This window comes from Pelodiscus sinensis, chromosome 1, assembly GCF_049634645.1.
Source record: "Pelodiscus sinensis isolate JC-2024 chromosome 1, ASM4963464v1, whole genome shotgun sequence".
Classification (NCBI taxonomy): domain Eukaryota; kingdom Metazoa; phylum Chordata; order Testudines; family Trionychidae; genus Pelodiscus; species Pelodiscus sinensis.
This window is the reverse complement of record NC_134711.1, coordinates 4375966-4395107: the sequence shown is the minus strand read 5'-3', so window position 1 is coordinate 4395107 and position 19142 is coordinate 4375966. Positions and strand designations below refer to the sequence as shown.

Here is a 19142-nt window from a genome sequence, read left to right as displayed (position 1 = left end):
ACGTGCTTGAGGGAGGGGATGCGCCCTGGAGGGCGCTGCGGCTGCTGGTGGGTGAGGACCTGGTGGTGGGGGACCTGGTGCGGCGACACGTCCCTCCCTCAGCTCCTAGACGGAGGCACAGCCAGGGGGCTCTGTGCTCTGCCGGCTCTGCAGCTCCCATTGGCTGAGAACTGTGGCCAATGGGAGCTGTCGAGGCAACACGCAGAGCTGGCTGGCCACACCTCCCCCTCGGAGCTTAGGGAGGGACGTGTCCTTGCCTCTGCGGAGCACCCTGAGATCAGCACCACTTGGAGCCCTCACCCCCTTCCGTGCCCCAATTCTTAGCCCTGCGCCCGTTCCCACCCCCAAACTCCTGCTGCAGTGGCCTGAGACTGCCATGGCGACCCCAGGGGCTGCCCAAGCTACTCTGGTGGCCCCCATGCCCTAGCCATAAAAACGGTCACACTGGGTCAATCCAAAGGTCCATCCAGCCAGGATCCTGTCTGCTGACAGTGGCCAATTCCAGATGCCCCAGAGGGAGTGAACCGAACAGGGAATCTTCAAGTGGTCCCACCTTTGTCATCCATATCCAGCCTCTGACAAACAGAGGCTAGGGACACCGTCCCAACAGCCACTCAGGTCTCAGAGATCCTGGGACATCCCAGAATCCATGTCCACCGTGACAGCTCATGAATAAGGCTGTGAAGTTTATCACGTTTTAAGTTTCTCATATTTGCTTGTTTCTCGTGAATCCGGAATCCAGCAGTTGTGACATGTACCTAGCGCTCAAAATGTATAGGTGTAACCAATCTTCTCAGTGCAGCTTAACGGGGGTGGATGTTTAAGGTTCTTCAGAAACAGACTCACCACTCTGTACCATCACCTGCCAGTTCTAGCCTGGGATATGTTCTTCTATGACTTTGGGTAATAGCGGGACAGTTTTAATCCCGTGGTGCTTGTCAATCACAGCCAGACTTTCCGGTTTGGCTCATGAAAGCTCTCAAATGGCTGAGTTCTAGGAACCGCAAATTGTTCCATGGGCCTTGTTGGGAAGGAGGGTTTTACTGTGTGTCCTGGGTACAGCAGAACCTCAGATTTACGAATGCCTCCGGAACAGAGGTTGTTTGTTAACTATGAAATGTTCGTCAGTCTCAACAGAACATGGCTGCTGTTTCAGATATTTACAGCTGTGCAGTGACTTAATATGGCTTTGAAATTTTACTAGGCAGAAGACAAATGCTGCTTTCCCTTTATGTGTGTGTAGTTTACACTTAGCACCTTACTCTACTTCTATTTCCTTGTTTTGTTTTGTTTCTTTTGTTGCTTGATTGCCGACTTCTGGTTCCATCTGAGGTGTGCAAGTATGGTCAGTTCATAACGCTGGTGTTCGTAATTCTGAGGCTCTACTGAAACTCCCTATTATGCCTGACCATTGACAGTGGTTTAAAAATTTGGAGGAAAACCAAAAATCTTGAAAATGTTTGTGCCATTTTGTGGTGGATGCTCATTTTGGGCTTGATCCAAAGCCCCTTGATGTCCATGAGTCTTGTCGCTGGTGTCGGTGGCTTTTGGATTAGTTCCGTTCTGACCATCTCTGCTGTTCCTGATTATGAATATTGGTGATGCAAACTCTTACTTTTGGCCAGCTGCTCTCACGAAGACAGAATTTTAGCTCTCGTGGATATTTTTAAAGCTGTACCGGATAAATCAAGGTTCTAAACTCACTTCATTTTGTCGATACTTGGAATACTTGTAGTTCTCCAGTGTGTTGCGTGTCTCTCATTGAAGACATTGCATGTGTTCACTCCAGTTATTTTTTTCTTTAGGATAATCATTTACAAAAGGTTCATGCCCCAATAACCAATTTCAGAGCTCACGTTTTCCATAGAGTAAAAGCACACGCGTAGCCAAAGAAAATGTATTCCATATAGGACTAAATATAGCCACGGGACAATGTTACGTGCCTGGAAAAGCGAGCAGATGGGTGACACTAGTGATACGGTTTGTTGGCTCCGAGGAAACGTGAAAGATGCTTGTACAATTCTGTTGCAACATAGTGGAAACAAAGACAGAGAATGTCACGTTTCGTAAAAGGGGGAGGAATTTGCAGGAGGAAAACTGAGATTGTTCGCTCCAAATCACATTTAATTTTATACCTTTATCAGCTGGTGTGAGACGATCTAAACAACCACCACAACATTTCAGTGCCTGATTTTGTCACTGTTATTCCCCTTTTATAGTACTTTGCTCCAGGAGTAGCCTAGTGCTGAAATTACTCGGGTATCAAGTTGGTGATCTAAGGCCCCAGTTCAGGAAAACACCCCAATAAGAGATTTTCCATTTGGATTTGGATTCCCATGTGGGTAGGAGGGTCTCTTTCTTCTTTGATGGCTTAAGTGTGTGCGGTGGGAGGGAGTCGTCATTTCACTGTATCGTACCAACAACTGTGGTTGTTGTTTAGATCGTCTCACACCAGCTGATAAAGGTATAAAATGAAATGTGATTTGGAGCGAACAATCTCATTTTTCCTCCTTAGGAACAAAATACATTTGCATGGGTCTGAACATGGTCAGATGGGAAAGGATGTTGCTTAATAAAAGGCAGGGTTTCTTCCGTAGGAGCCAGCCTCCGAGATAGGTTGGGGCAGCTGTGATACCACTGGACGCCTTGTCGCCTGCCTCCTGTTATCACATTGCAGCGGTGCCCAAATATGGCTTTGGGAAGATGCTAAAAATAGCTCTTCCCAATTGACTCTGTATTTTAAGCAGGAGGCAAAAGTCCTTCCACCCGGCTCTGGAGAACAGTGGCAGTAATGAGGCTTGTGTACGCTTGGGTAACTGTCTCCTGATTGGAAGGCCCTGGTGTGGTTTAATTTGACACGCTCCTGATAAGCCTTAATGGAAACCTTGCTGGGAAATCCATGCCGCGAAACCCCTGGCATCCTCCCAACATTTTCCCAGCCCCTGAGCCAGGGCTGCCTTGATTCTTTCTGACAACCCAACGGCTCCTGTGTGATCCTGGTGGAAACAGCCCGCCTCCCCCAGCTCTCTTGGTTTGAAGCAGACGACTCTGAGGCTCTGAATAAAAGATGCAGCAAACGTGACGTGCCTGGTTATGCTCATACCGGTCTTCGCTGGGCTGTGTGGTCCATGTGCATGTTACTGTTCCACTGCTTCCGGGTGCGCCTTGTCTGTGTGCTGATGAAGGAATCTCTCTCCCGCAGGGCTCCGTGGACTGCCCCAATGTGGAGTTTGAATATGGGGATGCCGACAGCTACGCTGCTGAATTATCAGGTAAAGAAACACGTGGAAAATGGAGGTGAGAGGCGTATTTTGCAGCCCATCGGTTCTACTTATCTATTAAAGTTGGCATCTTTTGGGGAGAAAATCACTTGCCGCATGAGACAGGTGCCGTTGGAAATCTGCAGAGATGCACTGACGTCCCTTCTGAAAGTTTGCAAGTACTTCCTTGGCGAACGCAACACCTGCCCTGAGCCCGACTGTAACTCTCCACGTTCATTCCGGGGGGGGATCCCGTTCACAACACCTTTCCGGCTCTCGCTCAGGGGAGGGGCTGGGTGTTGCCTCTTCTCCCGAGCGTCTGTGACGATGGGCCTGCCAGGTGGCCTCTGTGTCGCCTTGAATGGAGGGGAGTGCTGATCTTGCCCCAGAAGTATTTGAGCTAGAGATCTGCCTCCATCATGATTTATGTGTTCATGGGACTGGATCTGTGCAGCCTTCCATGCCTTACCCCTTGCATCTGGAACGTGCTTGGGTCCTCTTCTGGGGTAGTCCAGAGGTCGGCATACACAGATGGCCAATGGCCAAGCCTTCCTTTTGTCGGTGATGCACACAGCCCTTGAGGTCCAGTACTCATGTGCAATGCCATGTGTTCCCATGGGGAGGGCCCTAGGACCCCCTATCGTAATTCCACAAAGCCCCTTCAGCAAAGATTTTTCCTCTTGCTTATATTGGGCTGTAGAGCTAGGTACTCCATGCCAAGTGGTCTCTTAGGGCACGTCTACACAGCAGTGTTGTTTCGGAATAACTCTCGTTTGTTCCGAAATAAGAGTCCACGTCGACACAACAAGCCGTTATTTCGACAGAATGTCGAGCTGGACGACTTCTTACTCCAACTCCTGTAACCCTCATTTCACGAAGAGTCAGGGAAGTTGGAGGAGGCGTGTCTAACTCGGACTTCCTGCCGTGCAGACAGCGCCGAAAGCCGATTTAAGCTATTTCGACTTCAGCTATGCCATTGATGTTGCTGAAGTTGCGTCGCGTATTTCGGCTTTAGCCCTGCTGCGTAGCTGTGTCCTCGGGAGCTGGAATACTGAGCGATGTGACTCGCTGTGGTGACGCTGGTATCTACCAGGAGATTTGGCCTTTCCTATAATATAGATATGGGACCTCTGTGGTCCGGCACCCTCAGGACCTGAGTGGTCTTGAAGGAGGGATTTTGCCAGACCAGGGGTGGTCATTTCTGCCCCCCTCCCCCCAGCCTGGCTCCGCTCCTTGCCTGGCCTCCCGGCGGGCTCCTCACATACGTCCAGTCCTGGAGTGTGTCTAGACTACATGCCTCCGTCGACGGAGGCATGTAGATTAGCCAGATCGGCAGAGGGAAATGAAGCTGCGATTAAAATAATCGCGGCTTCATTTAAATTTAAATGGCTGCCCCGCTCTGCCGATCAGCTGTTTGTCGGCCGATCGGGGCAGTCTGGACGCGCCGCGTCGACAAAGAAGCCTTTCTTGATCGGCACAGGTAAACCTGGTTTCACGAGGCATACCTGTGCCGATCAAGAAAGGCTTCTTTGTCGGCGCGTCGCGTCCAGACTGCCCCGCTCTGCCGACAAACAGCTGATCGGCAGAGCGGGGCAGCCATTTAAATTTAAATGAAGCCGCGATTATTTTAATCGCGGCTTCATTTCCCTCTGCCGATCTGGCTAATCTACATGCCTCCGTCGACGGAGCCATGTAGTCTAGACACACCCCTGCTGCCCTGCCACAGCAGCCCACAGTCTCACCGCTGGAGCTTTCAGCGTCACCGCAGCGAACCGCTGTCCCGTTGTCGGTGCTCCCGGCCCTGCCAGCCTGCAGTCCCGCATCCTGGACTCCTGCTCCCTCCCCCCAACAGACTGCAGCTCAGCCTCTGGGGTTGGCAGCCCAGCCAGTCCTACCAAGGCAGCACCGGCCACACCCCACTGCTGGAGCTTCTGGTCTTGCTAGCGCTACTATGGCATTCCAGCTGCCCCGCCACGGACTCAGCCGGACTCCTGCGGCAGGGTGCCCAGCCGCTGGCCTCCATGCAGCCAGCCTGCCTGGATTCCCGGCCCCTGCAGGGATCTTGCCTCTAGCCCTCCACCAGCTCTCTCTGGTCCAGCAACATGGCCTGCTGGACCAGGGAGTCCCGGATGAGAGAGGTTCAACCTGTATCATCATGTCTAAGTCTCCATAGATGTTTGTTTATGCCTGACAAGATTTACTTGAGTAAATCATTAAGATGGAGTCAATCACCTCAAGGTCAATCACCCAGAAAAATTAGATGGGAGGTGAAGGAGCATGTGCAAAGAATATATAACCCTGGGGTTTGCCGGTAGGATCTCTTCCGAAATAAAGTGCTGCAAATTCTTTACACGTAGTGGCGGAAGGATTAGATTTTTACTAGTAAAAGTCTGTAACTGTCAATTTCACCAGACACAAAAATGATTGAAAAAACGTTCAGCAGTATCTGTAATTTACAGATCGGTCGTGTTAGAAAAATGCTGCTTGCGAACTTGAATTGAGGACTATTTACGTGGTTTAGTTTGCATGTGATGTTTACCGATTTGTGCTTTTAGCAGCAGAACGCTTTCGCTTGTTGAATCTCCGCATCGACTCGTGTTAAATAATTGTGTGATCCTCCCCCCTGTCATTTCCTGCAGCTAGGAACATTTATCTGAACATTTACCTTGACACACACATTTTAAAAGCTTGAAAATTTGACAGAACAGCTGACGAAATTATATTGTACAGAAACTCCGATTCTGCCCAACTTATTTACATGTCAGTGGCTGCGGCTTCCCATTTTCTTCAGGTTCTCGTTTTGAGTGGCAGTAGCAGGGAGCATATCAATAGCTTGATGAGTGCTGATGATAATTAAGGAGACCGCTTGTCATGTTTAAATCTACTGCTTTTCAGCTTTCTCAACTGCTTTGCACACAGGAGCTAGTTAATCCTCAGAGCATCCCTCTGAGAAGAGTGTGGACGCACGTACGGCCTGGCTTGCTTTGTTTCTTCTTTTGGAATGTGAGAATTTTTTCCCAAAATCTTAGAAGTTGCAATAAATGTGACACAATTTGCTTTTTTGTTTGTTGTGTGTAACCCTTCTGCCAGGTGGAGTCCGGTGGCAGCGGCAAGGGCCAAGTTCAACATCGAGGAGTTCCTCTTAACAATGTAAAACAGAACCAGCTCGTGTTCCCACCCAGTCATCTGCAAAAGCTTTACCACCCCCCACGGCTCCTCCAAGAGGCAGCACTTCCCCTCTTGCAAGCGCCGCGCCTGTGTGTGACAAGGGAACTTTCCATAAAAGGGAAAGGGAAGCGAGCGTCCATTTGGGGAAACAGCACAACCCCCGTTCAGATCAAGTAGCCATGAGCAAAAACCTGATCGTGAAGGGCTCAGGGCAGGTTCGTTCCCTCAGTTTCCTACTCTCCAGTGGGAAGGTCCGGTGAACAAATGTCCCTTTTACACATCACTCCCCTCCTCCTCGGCTGCTCCCAGCTGGCTATATTGGGTAGCAAAGACCCAGAGGTGTGTTTGCAAGGGATGAACCGCGAGGGGGCATCGGGCAGCGTCTCTGGTCGCTGTGCACCTCTGAACTTGGCTGCTTGCTGCTGCTCTACTCTTCCGCTGCTGGCCACATGCTGCCTCCGTTGGCTGCTCCCCGCCCCTTCTGGGATGCCCTGTGCTACGGTCCCGCTGCTTAATCCAGATCTTTACTGATTTCAGCTCTTAGTGATTTTTCTGGGGAGCAGGAGCCCTCACGGCCAGTGCAGCCTCTGCCTCGTTTTTCCTTCCACCGCTGAGCGTACGGGCTGGCCTCAGACCCGCCTGTCAGCAACTCGCCTTCGCTAATCACTGGCCGGTCATGGGGACTCTCCGGCGAGTCCAATCAGCTTGGTCTTTAAACGCTGCAGCTGGGCGGTTACCCCACCACCCAAAGTAGGGGCAGCTCCACTCTCTCACTCCAGGCGGCGTCAGGAGGAAATCGGGGGGCGGAGCGATTCGCTGGGACGAAAGATCAACACAAAGGAGCGTGCGGGGGCCTGAAACGGCCGTTGATGAGATGTGAGCATCGCCTGGGCAAGCGGCAGGAGGTCAGCTCCGTGCTCCCAGAAGGGGCGGGGTCGGGGCAACCAGCATTTGCGATGCCCTCATCACGGAGCCCTGGCCGCCCTCCCCAGCCTTTGGAGCTGCCGGGAGCATGCGGTGCTGCACTCCAGCGGAGATTTAAAGGGCCCGCAGCTCCGGGCACTGCCCTATAGAATCACTGCCCCTGTCGGCAGGCACAAACCCAGACATAAGCACTAGGTTTAGGGCATCCCAAACAATCACCTAGAACCTGAGAGTGTCTTTTATTGATTTTTTTTAAATGTATTTAAATATTTTTACCCCGCCTCTCTAGTTTAAAATATTCGAGGCGGCTTACAAACATGCTTTAAACACCATACAAATATATAGAAACATGTAAAATACGAGACCCCAGAGGGACATAAAACCTGCTTAAAAAATGTCGAGAAGAGGAACATACTCGTAGGGTTGCCAGATGGTTTCACAAAAAATACTGAACCCAAAACACTGGGAAAAAATTCTGTTGGGGAGAAAAAAAGGGGACCAGGCCTGAAATGCAGTCACGGCCCCTTTAACTCCCCAGCCACTCCCCTCTCCCTCCACCCCAACATGTCCCCAAGTGGCTTTTCTTCAGGCGTCTGAGCCAGGCCTCGGGGAAAACATTAATTACTAGACATTTTAGGTGTCCAATATTTTCTGAATTTTTTTACCGGACGAAAGGCGCAAATACCAGGCTGTCCGGTTCAATACCAGACACCTGGCAACCTTCCTACACGTATTGAGTAATTAATGGCAGATCCGCGCTGGCCAGTCACTTCCCCACGGGGCAGGAAGGTGCCAGGAAAAAGTTCTCTTGGGATAGTTTTGGAAGACTGCTCCAAAGTACACTGTTTATTCCTTGATCACTCCCTTTTACAACCCACGCTGGGTCCTCGCCTCTCCTGACGTCACGAAACGCCTTCTCAACAAGTATTCCTAATAACTCTAGTTACTTTCACCTTCTGCATCAAAGGTGCCTCACACGGAAGGTTTCCAGCCTCTTGTTTTCTTTTGGTCTCGGTTTGTTTGACTTTTTCTCCCCACCTCTCATTCTGATTAGCAGAAACCACAAGCCCACAGCTAGTTTTGACTTTGCCTTCAGGCGCACAGCTTGTTCAAATAAACCCTCAACGGGGTGGTGTGCTGTTGTATTCATGTGCGGTGGCTGACGGCACCCGCTAGTATTGCCGTTAGCTTGCTCGAATTCTGGGGTGGACACCCCCCTCAAATCCCGGGCAACAGGGAAGGTCAGATCGTGGCTAGGATGCCTTTGGGAACACCCATGCGCATCCTCGTTCTCTCGCACAGTGGGATGTGGCATCTCTGCTGCCTCGTTAGCAGGTAAGGTTCAGGTTAGGGCAGGTCTGGGCAAAATACCCTTTGCTGGCCGCGGCCCACCAAGCCACCGGATCCGGTCTGCAGACCCAGCGGGGAGCCTCTGACAGATTCCCTGTCTGTCCCCCCCCTTCCCCCACGCTGCTGAGAAAAGCAGCCACTGTGAACTCAGGGGCTCTGTTTGAACAGCTGTGAGCCAGGGGGGGCGGGAAAGGGACGCCCGGCGCGGCTCCTCCCCCAGCACGATCCCGTTGGCCAGTTCCCCTCCCCTCAAGCTCGCAGATGTTCAAAAACCGCACGGCCCCTGCAGCCAGTGAGGGGGTGGGGCTTGAGAAGGCTGCTGGATGGGAGTCAAGCAGGTAAGTCTTCCAGCCAGAGCCTGCCTCTGGTACCCCAGCCCTACGCCGCCCTACCCCACAGAACCCAAACCCTTTGCCCCCCTCCTGCCCCGTGTCCCCTCCCAGATCCTGTCCTGCAATCCCCTGCCCCATGTCACCATCCCTCCTTCCCGCCCCATGTCACAACCCAACCCCTCTGCCCTCTCCTGCCCCTCATATCCCCTCCCAGATCCTGCCCTGAAATCCCCTACCCCGTGTCACCATCCCTCCTTCCTGCCCCATGTCACAACCCAACCCCTTTGCCCCCCTTGCATGCCTACCCCACAGAACCCAACCCCTCTGCCCCCTCCTACTACCATATCCTCTCCCAGATCCTGCACCCCTATCTCCTGCCCCATGTCACCACCACCCCGCCCTAGGTCACAACCCAAACCCCTACCCCTTTCTCCCCTCAGCCAGGCCATAACTGCCTCCTTTACTCAGACTCCTTCCCGGACCCCACACCCTGTCCTGCACCCTAATCCCTTACCCCCAAGCTCCCTTCTGCACCCGATCTCCATCCCAGACCCCGCACCTCCTCCATTCATATCCCGAAAGAGCGCAGCCCTCGATCACTTTCCACATTCTTGGAGTGCCCCCCCATCAAAAATTATTCCCCCCCCCCCCCCAGTTTAGGGTGACCCACACAGGGAGAGCTGGCTGATTGTGGTTCTGCTGCCCTTTACTCAGCCCCTAAGGGTACCGATTTCATCACCCCTGCACTCAGTACGGTAGTGACCCCCGCGACAGTGATCGCATAGACCAAGCAGCTCCCCCGCGATGAGAATCCAGGGTCTGGCGGCTCTTGATCGTGGGCTGAGAGTCATGTTGCTTTTCTTGCTGTGGGAGCCCTCGGTGCCCCTGCTAAGATTTTCCATCCGTGAGCGGAGGGAGTTTGGCCCTGTGCACCCATGCTGAGGTCCATGTGCATGGATGGGTGCCAGTGGGCCACCCGCGTTATGAACAAATCTCTAGATATTTTAAAATGTTGCGGGGGAAAGAAAACTAAAGCAAGGGATGGTGAACCAGGGGCGTGGCTTTCCACGTGTAATAAGTCAAATAAAAAGAAACTGAATATTGCAAATTTTTCAGTAGCCAACTTCCTCTGCTTTATAGCCCTCCTCCGATCCTGCCCCACTGGGCTCCTCCATTAACTCTGGCGCTCTCTGCATTCATTGATCTTTCCGACTCACATTTCTGAGCGCGTGCGGGATGCCCTCTCCACCGCACACCCGGACAACAGCTGGTTGGATCGGTCTCCCTGTTCCCCTTGCGTCGCAGGGCTCCGTTTTATTTTGGAGCCGAGGGGATGTCCCTCCCGAGTCCTCCAGGTTTCGTCCCGTAGGTAATATTTGCAGACATGCTCACAGCCCAGGCTACCTTCCTAGTACAGCTTACACCTCCAAAAACCGGCCCTCTCTGGTCCGGCAACATCCGTGGTCCTGCTCCTGGACCAGAGAGCCCGGGAGCCTAAGAGCTGGAGGGCCAGCGGGAGCTGGGGGCAAAAGGGTTGGCAGCCCAGGGGCAGCATGGGACCAGGGCTGGAGCCCCACAGCAGCCCTATGGAGCGCGGGGCTGGGGCCGGAGCCAGAGCCCCGTGGCAGCCCCATGGAGTGCCAAAGCCCCACAGTAGCCCCATAAAGTGCCAGAGCCCCATGGCAGCCCCATGGAGTGTGGGGCTAGGGTTTCACTGCAAAAGCAGGAGCCAGCAACAGCTGGGCAAGCAGCTCAGCCGGGTCACGGGAGAGGCAGGTTGCCTGCTGGGGCAATGAGCAGGCGATGAGCTTGGGGGCCGATGGAGGGGGACCTCCCCTGGTCCGGCAGATTCTCTTGTTCGGGGCCAGTCAGGTCCCAACGGTGCCGGACCCGGGAGGTCCAACCTGTGCCCCGACGTCTTCTGCCAGTTCGATCTGTCTCCCCCCGTCGGCGCGCACAGGGCAGGCGCTGGGGAGGAGGATGTATAACGCCAAGAGGGGGTAGAGCTGGTTCACTCTAAAAGAGACCCTGACTGTGTGTTTAAAAATGATTTCGAAAGCTTTCCGTGCCTACAGCGCTACTGTTAAGTGCACAGTACAAATGGACAATGCACAGGCTGGCATTTCCAGCGATGTAATGTCCAGTTTTGGGACTGTCCAGGGTGAAGGGATACGACGGTAAATTTCACTTGTCTCTGGAAATACAGAGGGAGATGCTTTAGGAGGTCTCCGTGCAATCCTGGGATCCGCGTTCTTCATTTTAACTCTTCACTTTCATTGGGTGCTTTAACCTGCTTCCGTTAAAGTCAAAGGTTGATGCCAGTTGGGATCGGGGTAAACACTTATGATTCCTTCCTGCCTCCCCCTCTCCTTAGCAACGTGGGATTTCCTTACTCACACGGAGTAATGTTCCCCCCGAATAGTCGTACCCAAGTCAGAGGTGCCCTCTGTGACATGCAATGCGCCTCAGGGTATCAGTTTGCAGGGGCATGTCTACACTAGGAAATTATTTTGGAATAACAACTCCTGAAATAACTACTTCAAAATAGCGCGTCCACGCTACAGGGAAGCCTCGAAATGAGCCCTAGGCAGGCTCCCTGAATATGGACGCGCTACTTCGACTTAGAGCCGCAGGAAGCCCTGGGGAGTCATCACTTTGAAGGACTCTGGGGAGTCGTTATTTCGAAATAGCAGCAGCGGAACGTCTACACGGCCGCTATTTCAAAATGAGTCATTCCTCATGGAAAGCGGGAGTTGTAATTTGAAATAGCCGGGCCCCTTATTCCGAAATAACGGGCTTGGTCGTGTGGACGCTCCACTTGTTATCTCAAAATAACTCCCCAGTGTAGTGATCGTAACCGTACAATCCAGCCAGAGCAAGGACCGAGGGAGCTGTGCTGCCCAGCAAATGGGAGGGAAACAAGATTGTTTCTTTAAGGCTATGTCCACACCTCCAGCGTGTTTTTGCGCAAGAAAATCTAGTCAATTGACAGAACAGAGGGCTTTTTGCGGAGTGTAGATCTCCTTCTACGAGGAATAACTCCTTTTTGCACCAGAACTCTTGTGCAAAAAGGTGTGTGTGGAAGCTCAGCAGGGGTTTCTTGTGCAAAAAGAGCCTATCACAGAAAACACAGGTGCTCTGATGGCCATTCTGAGTGTCCATGCAGGGTGGATGCTCTCTTGTGCAAAAGCTCATCGCTTTTGCAATGTGATTTTGAGGTGTGGATGCGCTTTTGCACAAGAAGTTTTTGCAGAAGATCTCTTCTGCAAAAGGCTTCTTGCGCAAAAACCCTGCAGTGTAGACAAAGCCTGGCTACGTCTAGACTGGCATGATCTTCCAGAAATGCTTTTAATGGAAAAGCTTTCCATTAAAAGCATTTTCGGAAAAGAGCGTCTAGATTGGCAGGACACTTTTCCACAAAAGCACCTTTTGCGGAAAAGCATCCGTGGCCAATCTAGACGCGCTTTTCCTCAAAAAAGCCCCAATCGCCATTTTCACCATCGGGGCTTTTTTCCGGAAAACAAATCTCTGCTGTCTACACTGGCCCTTTTGCGCAAAAGGTTTTCGGAAAAAGACTTTTGCCCGAACGGGAGCAGCATAGTATTTCCGGAAAAACACTGACAATCTTACATGAGATCGTCAGTGCTTTTGTGGAAATTCAAGCGGCCAGTGTAGACAGCTGGCAAGCAACTGCTTTTCCAGAAAAAGTGGCCAGTCTAGACACAGCCCCTGAGTGTTACGTTCTGGTCCTTCCTTTGGGTCAGAAGGAAGCTGGGTGCTGAATGGTTGATACTTGTGTTGGTTGCTTGCTTTCAGGTTTTTTCAGCAAGTAATAATAATACCCACTTTCTCATGAGTCACGTATTTTTAAATTAAACTAAAAAGGGTGGGAGGGGGGCTAAATTTAGAGTGCCATGGTGCGCCCGCACAACAGCGTAAAGGGCGCAAGGAACACCTGGGTTCCTTGCACAGACTACCTGCGTTGTCAGGGGGAGGGCATCGTTACCAGCAGGCAGATGGGGAATGGGTGGTGGGAAAGGGTAGGGAATGGGACTCCGGTGGTATGTACCAGTGGCGTGGGTCTACATGGCCTGCCCCAGGAGCAGCCAGGCAGCCACCATGCAGCCCTGGCTCTGGCTTCATCTCTTCCCCGGGGCTGGAGCTGCGGCCTGGCTCCACCCACTGCCCATGGGACAGAACATAAGAATATAAGAACGGCCGTACTGGGTCAGACCAAAGGTCCTTCTAGCCCAGTAGCCTGTCTGTCCACAGTGGCCAGCACCAGGTGCCCCAGAGAGGGTGGACCGAAGACAATGATCAAGCGATTTGTCTCCTGCGATCCCTCTCCAGCCTCTGACAGACAGAGGCCAAGGACACCATTTCTATCCCCTGGCTAATAGCCTTTTATGGACCTAACCTCCGTGAAATTATCTAGCTTCTCTTTAAACTCTGTTATAGTCCTAGCCTTCACAGCCTCCTCTGGCAAGGAGTTCCACAGGTTGACTACACGCTGTGTGAAGAAGAACTTTCTTTTATTAGTTTTAAGCCTGCTAGCCATTAACTTCATTTGGTGTCCTCTAGTTCTTCTATTATGGGAACTAATGAATAACTTTTCTTTATTCACCCTCTCCACACCACTCATGATTCTATAGACCTCTATCATATCCCCCCTCAGTCTCCTCTTTTCTAAACTGAAAAGTCCCAGTCGCTTTAACCTCTCACAGCTGTATCTAAAAGGATGTCACGAGGAGGAGGGAGAAAAATTGTTCTCCTTGGCCTCTGAGGATAGGACAAGAAGCAATGGGCTTAAATTGCAGCCAGGGAGGTTTAGGTTGGACATCAGGAAAAACATCCTGTCTGTCAAAGTGGTGAAACACTGGAATAAATTGCCTAAGGGGGTTGTGGAATCTCCGTCACTGGAGATATTTAAGAGCAGGTTAGACAGACACCTGCCAGGGCTGATGTAGACCAGTGTTCCACGGAATCACTCTCAGAAACACATTAACTGGCCATCCCAGTTTGTTTGTTTACCAGCGCCATGACCACGGAGCCTTGTGGCCTTTGCAACCGAGGGGAGCCCCGAAATTGGACCCCGAATACAGGTTCTGTAAAATCTACCTTTTTTTAAAAAACAAAGTGGAAATCAGCAAACTGGCATCGTATTGAGTCTACAGAGTTATGTGCCTTCCATGTGCTCATCGTGTGTATGTTGGCAGATTAGAAGCTCGCTTGCTCTGCCTTTCTGGCAGGTTTCGCCCTGAAGGAGGAAAATATTCTCTGGTCATAGTAGCCTGCTGTGTTCTGCACAACATTTGTGAGGCCAGGAGGGGTAGAGGTGAGGGGGAGTTTCCCCAGGGTAGAGCATTGAAGTAGCTGCCTAGTGGCTGATTTTGAGATGGCAGAGGGATTCAGTGGGGGGCTATTCAAATTAGGGAGGCTTTGAAGCAGCATTTTCACAACGAGCCTCAGTCGTGTGTCTTTCGATCATGCATTCAGCCAGGCTCTGCATACTTGTTGCCTGGAATGACCCTTGTAATGATTGCTTCCTGAGCATGATTTATAGTCTGCAGCCGTGCTTCCTGCCACTGTGTATGAAGTCCAGTAGCAGCTCCCGTGTGTAGAAGAAAAATAAAGATGAACTTTCTTTCTTTGAGCATATTTTTATTAAACAGCAATAGTCAGTGCGCAGAATTCAGTGTCTTGCAAGGTACATGACATTGAGGATACTCTCCTAGTGGAGGTGATCATAGCTGTGTGGCAGTCCAGCTGGGGGGAGGGCTAGCTCAGTGGTTTGAGCATTGGCCTGCTAAACCCAAAGTTGTGAGTTCAGTTCTTGAGGGGGGCCATTTAGGGATCTGGGGAAGACCTGTCAGGACTGGTACTTGGTCTTGCTGTGAGGGCAGGGGACTGGACTCAATGACCTTTCAAGGTCCCTTCCAGCTCTATGATATGGTATCTCCATATATCTTTATTATTATTATTATATTACAAGGGGACCTGTCTTTGCAGTCTGGCATTACCCAGCCTGATGCTACAACAGAACCCGCTCTTGTTGCCTATGTTGGCTCTAGCTCCTGGCTAGACTCCCGTTTCCTGACTCTGACCGTAGGCTCGACTCTTGGTTTCCAACTCTCTCTGACCCGTAGCTTGACTTCTGAGGCCTGCTTCTGCTCCAACCACTAGGCCTGACAGTCCTACCCACTAGGCCAGATGGCCCGCATCCCAGTTGTGACATTGCCTCTGTTTCAGTACCTCATACGGTGGGGGAATCTGATCCTTGTTTGTATCTCTCCCTGTATTTTGCCACCCCTTTTGTTCAATAGCAACAGAAATAACTTGAAAAATAATCCCAAGGGAACATTTTCTGCACTGACCACAATTCGTACGAGCTAGTGACAGAGAACCTGAGAGGGAAATTGACTAGAAATGGTGAAATGCCAAAAAGTAAGCAGCTGGCGTAAATGGTGTTAAGTCAGCTAGCTTCTTAAAAAGCGGCTGGAGCAAATGACAACAGACATTGTGGGTCTTTATGTGTATCGTATTATTTTAACGTAGCAATAATTATGGATCCCAATTTAAAAGTGTGGCATTAAAGTGAACAAAGTATTTTCCAGGTTCTGTCAGAGCTGTCGAAACCGGCCCACCTTGTCTCATCCTCACTTCGGCAGCATTTTTTCCATTTACACTGTGAGCATAATTTTTAAACTTGGACGCCTCAGAGGGAGGAAGGATGCATGACTTATTAAGGAACTGGTCTGTCTGGACCCTTCTGTCTTTCCATTTCCCATCTGTAAAAAGGGGAGAATGCTTTCCCACCTCACTGGGGTGTGTGGTTAGGGTACATTAATTAATTCTTGTGAGGCACTTGGGTACCATGGCGACAGAAAAAACCTATTAATAATAACACCTTGCTGTTATATATAGCACTTTTCAGCTCTGGATCTCAACGTGCTTTATAGAGAAGGTCAGGATCATTATCCACATGTTCCAGATGGGGAAACTGAGGCACAGAGCAGAGCCATGACATGCCTAAGGTCATCCACAGGCCAGGAGCAGAATCTAGGTCTCTTGAGTCTCAGTCCAGTGCTTACCACTAGGTCACGCTGCTCGCCCTCCAAACTATTTAATTTAGGCATCCATTTCCCACACATGCACTCAGATGAATCGATGGGCCCTGCGTCGCCCATTTGGGAGCACAGTCAAGCGGGGCTCTCGGTGTCTCACTGCTCAGCCCCGCTCTCAAACGTTTTTCTTCCCCAACAGAACTGTACAGCTACACGGAGGAACCAGAGTTCTCCATCAACAGGAAGTGCTTCGAAGAGGACTTTCAAAGCCAAGGTATCTCCATCCGTGGCAAGACAGGGCCCAGCCCTGCAAACCTGGCCTCCCAAGGAGGCCTGAGCGGGGTGAACAGGCCACTGTAGGTCTGCATAGATAGGAGAGGGGCTTATTGGGCCGATAAGCTTTGCAGCGTTGGATCCGTACGTTGTGGCAGTCAGCGTCTGGGCTGGCTCAGGGTTCGAGGTGCGGTTGCGAGAACTGGGCCTGTGAAGCGATTTTCCTCCTGAGTCAAGCTGTGGGGCCTCCCCATGGGCGGCCGGTATGCTAGCCGGGGGAGGGCACAGCTTTCCCAAACTGCTAGCCTGGCCCCGCCCACTCTCCGCCCCCAGAATGCTGCTGTAGGTGTCCTGGGGATGGAGTGTTGCTGCCCCCGTGCCTGCCCTTCCCCTTGCTCCGGGGGCAGGGAAACTCCTCCTCTCCCTGCAGTGGTGGGGGGCACACAGTGTGCTGCCCCCCCTCCCCATGGTGGGGGAGGCGGCTTGGCTCCTGTGTGGGGCGGGGTTCCAGCGGAAGGGCAAGCCTCCAGCCCTACCTTCGCTGACCGCCCATGGGCCTCCCGAAAATCGTTCTCGGTTGGAAGGCGGGTGCTGAGAATTGGTCTAGCACGCAGAGAAGTCTGGGTCCTCCTCCAGCATGCCGGTGACCCTGGACGCTGTTCCTCTTGGCTTCCTTCCATCCGCTTTGACACTCATCCCCTCGGCGCTTAAGAGAGGCTGGAGCGGAATCCCTGCGGGAAACGGGGCCGGACAACTGGCGGGTCAAGATTCTGGCTCATTCTCGCCTTTCCTCTCCAGTGCAGGGCAAGAGGTGGCCGGAGCTGGACCGGGCTCAGCAAAAGGCCTACGTGATGCACTTGCTGGATGGGCTGGAGGTGGTCCACAGGGACAAGAGACTGAAAGCAGCCCGAGCCGTCCTTTATCTGGCACAAGGTAACTGCCCACGTCCAGCCGATGGCAGCGCTTTGAGTGGCATTTGCACTGCTGGCTTCCTTGGAAAGGTTGGGTGCCTGGTGGCCGCTCTGAAGGCAAGGAGGAATGATTTGCTCCCTCTGCTTGGTGGGTCACCTCTCCTAGCCCTGCGTTGTCGAAGGGTTTGTTTCAATGAACACTTAGTTCCAGGCAAGCTGGGGTGTAAACCTGCCTCGCCCTCAATTTCCACGCGCTGCATCCATGTGGACGAGAAAGTTCCTGAGCGTACTTTGCTCGGCCCCGCTTTGAAATGGGAGTAGATCAAAGCACGCTAAGAAACGGAGTGCAGGATAGCAGGGCCACGTGGACACTCGGGGTATGTCGAAATGGCAGAGTTTTTCCGGAAAAACGACACTTACCTCCCCACTGCTATTGTGTTCTTTCCACAGAAAGTCGAAAGAACACTGCGGTTTTCCGACAGCAGTAAACCTCTTTCTACGAGGAAGAAGCCTTTTTCCGAAAGAGCTCTTTCGGAAAAAGGCGTGTGTGGATGGGGAAGAGGGTTTTTTCCCGAAAGAAGAGGCCTCCAGGAAAAAGCACAGGTGCCCTGGTGGCCACTCCGCTCACAGCAATCAGAACTTAAATGCGAGAGAGCGTCCAATGAATGTGGACGCTATTTTTCAAAAAACCACATCGCTTTTTCATTGTGCTTTTGCTGGGTAGACGCTCTCTTTTGAAAGACGTTTTTCCGGAAAATCTCTTCCGAAAGAAGCCTGCAGCCTAGACATAGTCTCAGTGCGTAGGAGGCTAACATGGGTTAGGTTTTGCCTCTGCTGGATGCGAACAGTGGAATCTACATTTACACAAGCCCGTAAAGCATTTCTGTCGTACGTGGGTGCTGACCGGCAGCTGTAGCACATGCCGAAGCAGGGCTAATGTAATGGCTAAGAAGTGAATCTCTTTGGAGACTGAATGGTTCATGGGATTGCGAAGAGAAATTGAAGACTTTACTCTGTAGATCTGGATGCTGAAAGGTACTGACAGGGTTCTGCTGTGGTGGGGCGTTAGAAATGCCTAAGGTGGAGGTTGCTTGAATAAATCCAGCTTGGGTCACCAAAGAGACTAAAGTTACCCCCTGCAAGGTGCTTGGTCTGATTGAGAAGAGTCCCGTAAGAGATGCTTTATGATCACAATTTACAGGGTTGCCCAGGTAAGTGGGTTCTCACTAAGCATCTCCCATTCACCCACACTTGGCTTCTCCATCTCCCCTTCCTCCCTGTGTTTTTTTCTGTTCCTCCTCTGCTTTCCTGTCCCGCTGGTCAGCCTGGTAACTGATTTTAGGCAGCGTGGGACCCTCGCTTTCTGAGTTAATTTCTCTTCCCCTCCTCCCGAATCATGACCTGCCTTAGACAAAATGGAAACTTGAAGTGTTTGCCCTTCGTTGCTTCTTTTACGGGGCGTTGGCTTTTGGGCGATTCTTTTAAAAAGAGCCATCTGGGGAGGGTGGAGGTGGGTGAGATGGGGGGGGCGTGGTTCTTGATGCATCTTCTCCTGGAGCGTTGGCAGCTACAAAGGCCGCTGAGCACCATTAGAGTTGTAGAATTTAAGCTTGGAAGGGACAAGACCATGTAGTCTGACCTTTCCCATCATACAAGCCACCAGCGCCAGCCACCACCCGTGCACCCAACCCAACAAAGTGAAATCAAACCAATCAGCCCTCACGAGACTGAGCTATGAAGTGCCATAAGCAGAGAACTACTGGGCCCATGCAAGAGAATCGATTTAACGAGTTCTACCTGCACAACGCTGGCAGGCAACCCACGTCTCCCATTGCAGAGAAAGCTGACCCCTCCCCCCCA

The 19142-nt window shown here is 51.8% G+C and overlaps 1 protein-coding gene across 1 annotated transcript in view; it reads left to right on the top strand.

The window, feature by feature from the left end:
• Positions 1-19142, top strand: part of STRIP2 (striatin interacting protein 2) — a 74312-nt gene that overhangs the window by 4602 nt on the left and 50568 nt on the right. Inside the window, exons 2-4 of the mRNA XM_075925402.1 lie at positions 3203-3272; positions 16298-16372; positions 17170-17304. Of these exons, the coding sequence (XP_075781517.1) occupies positions 3203-3272; positions 16298-16372; positions 17170-17304 (280 nt within the window). The remainder of the gene's footprint in view (positions 1-3202; positions 3273-16297; positions 16373-17169; positions 17305-19142) is intronic.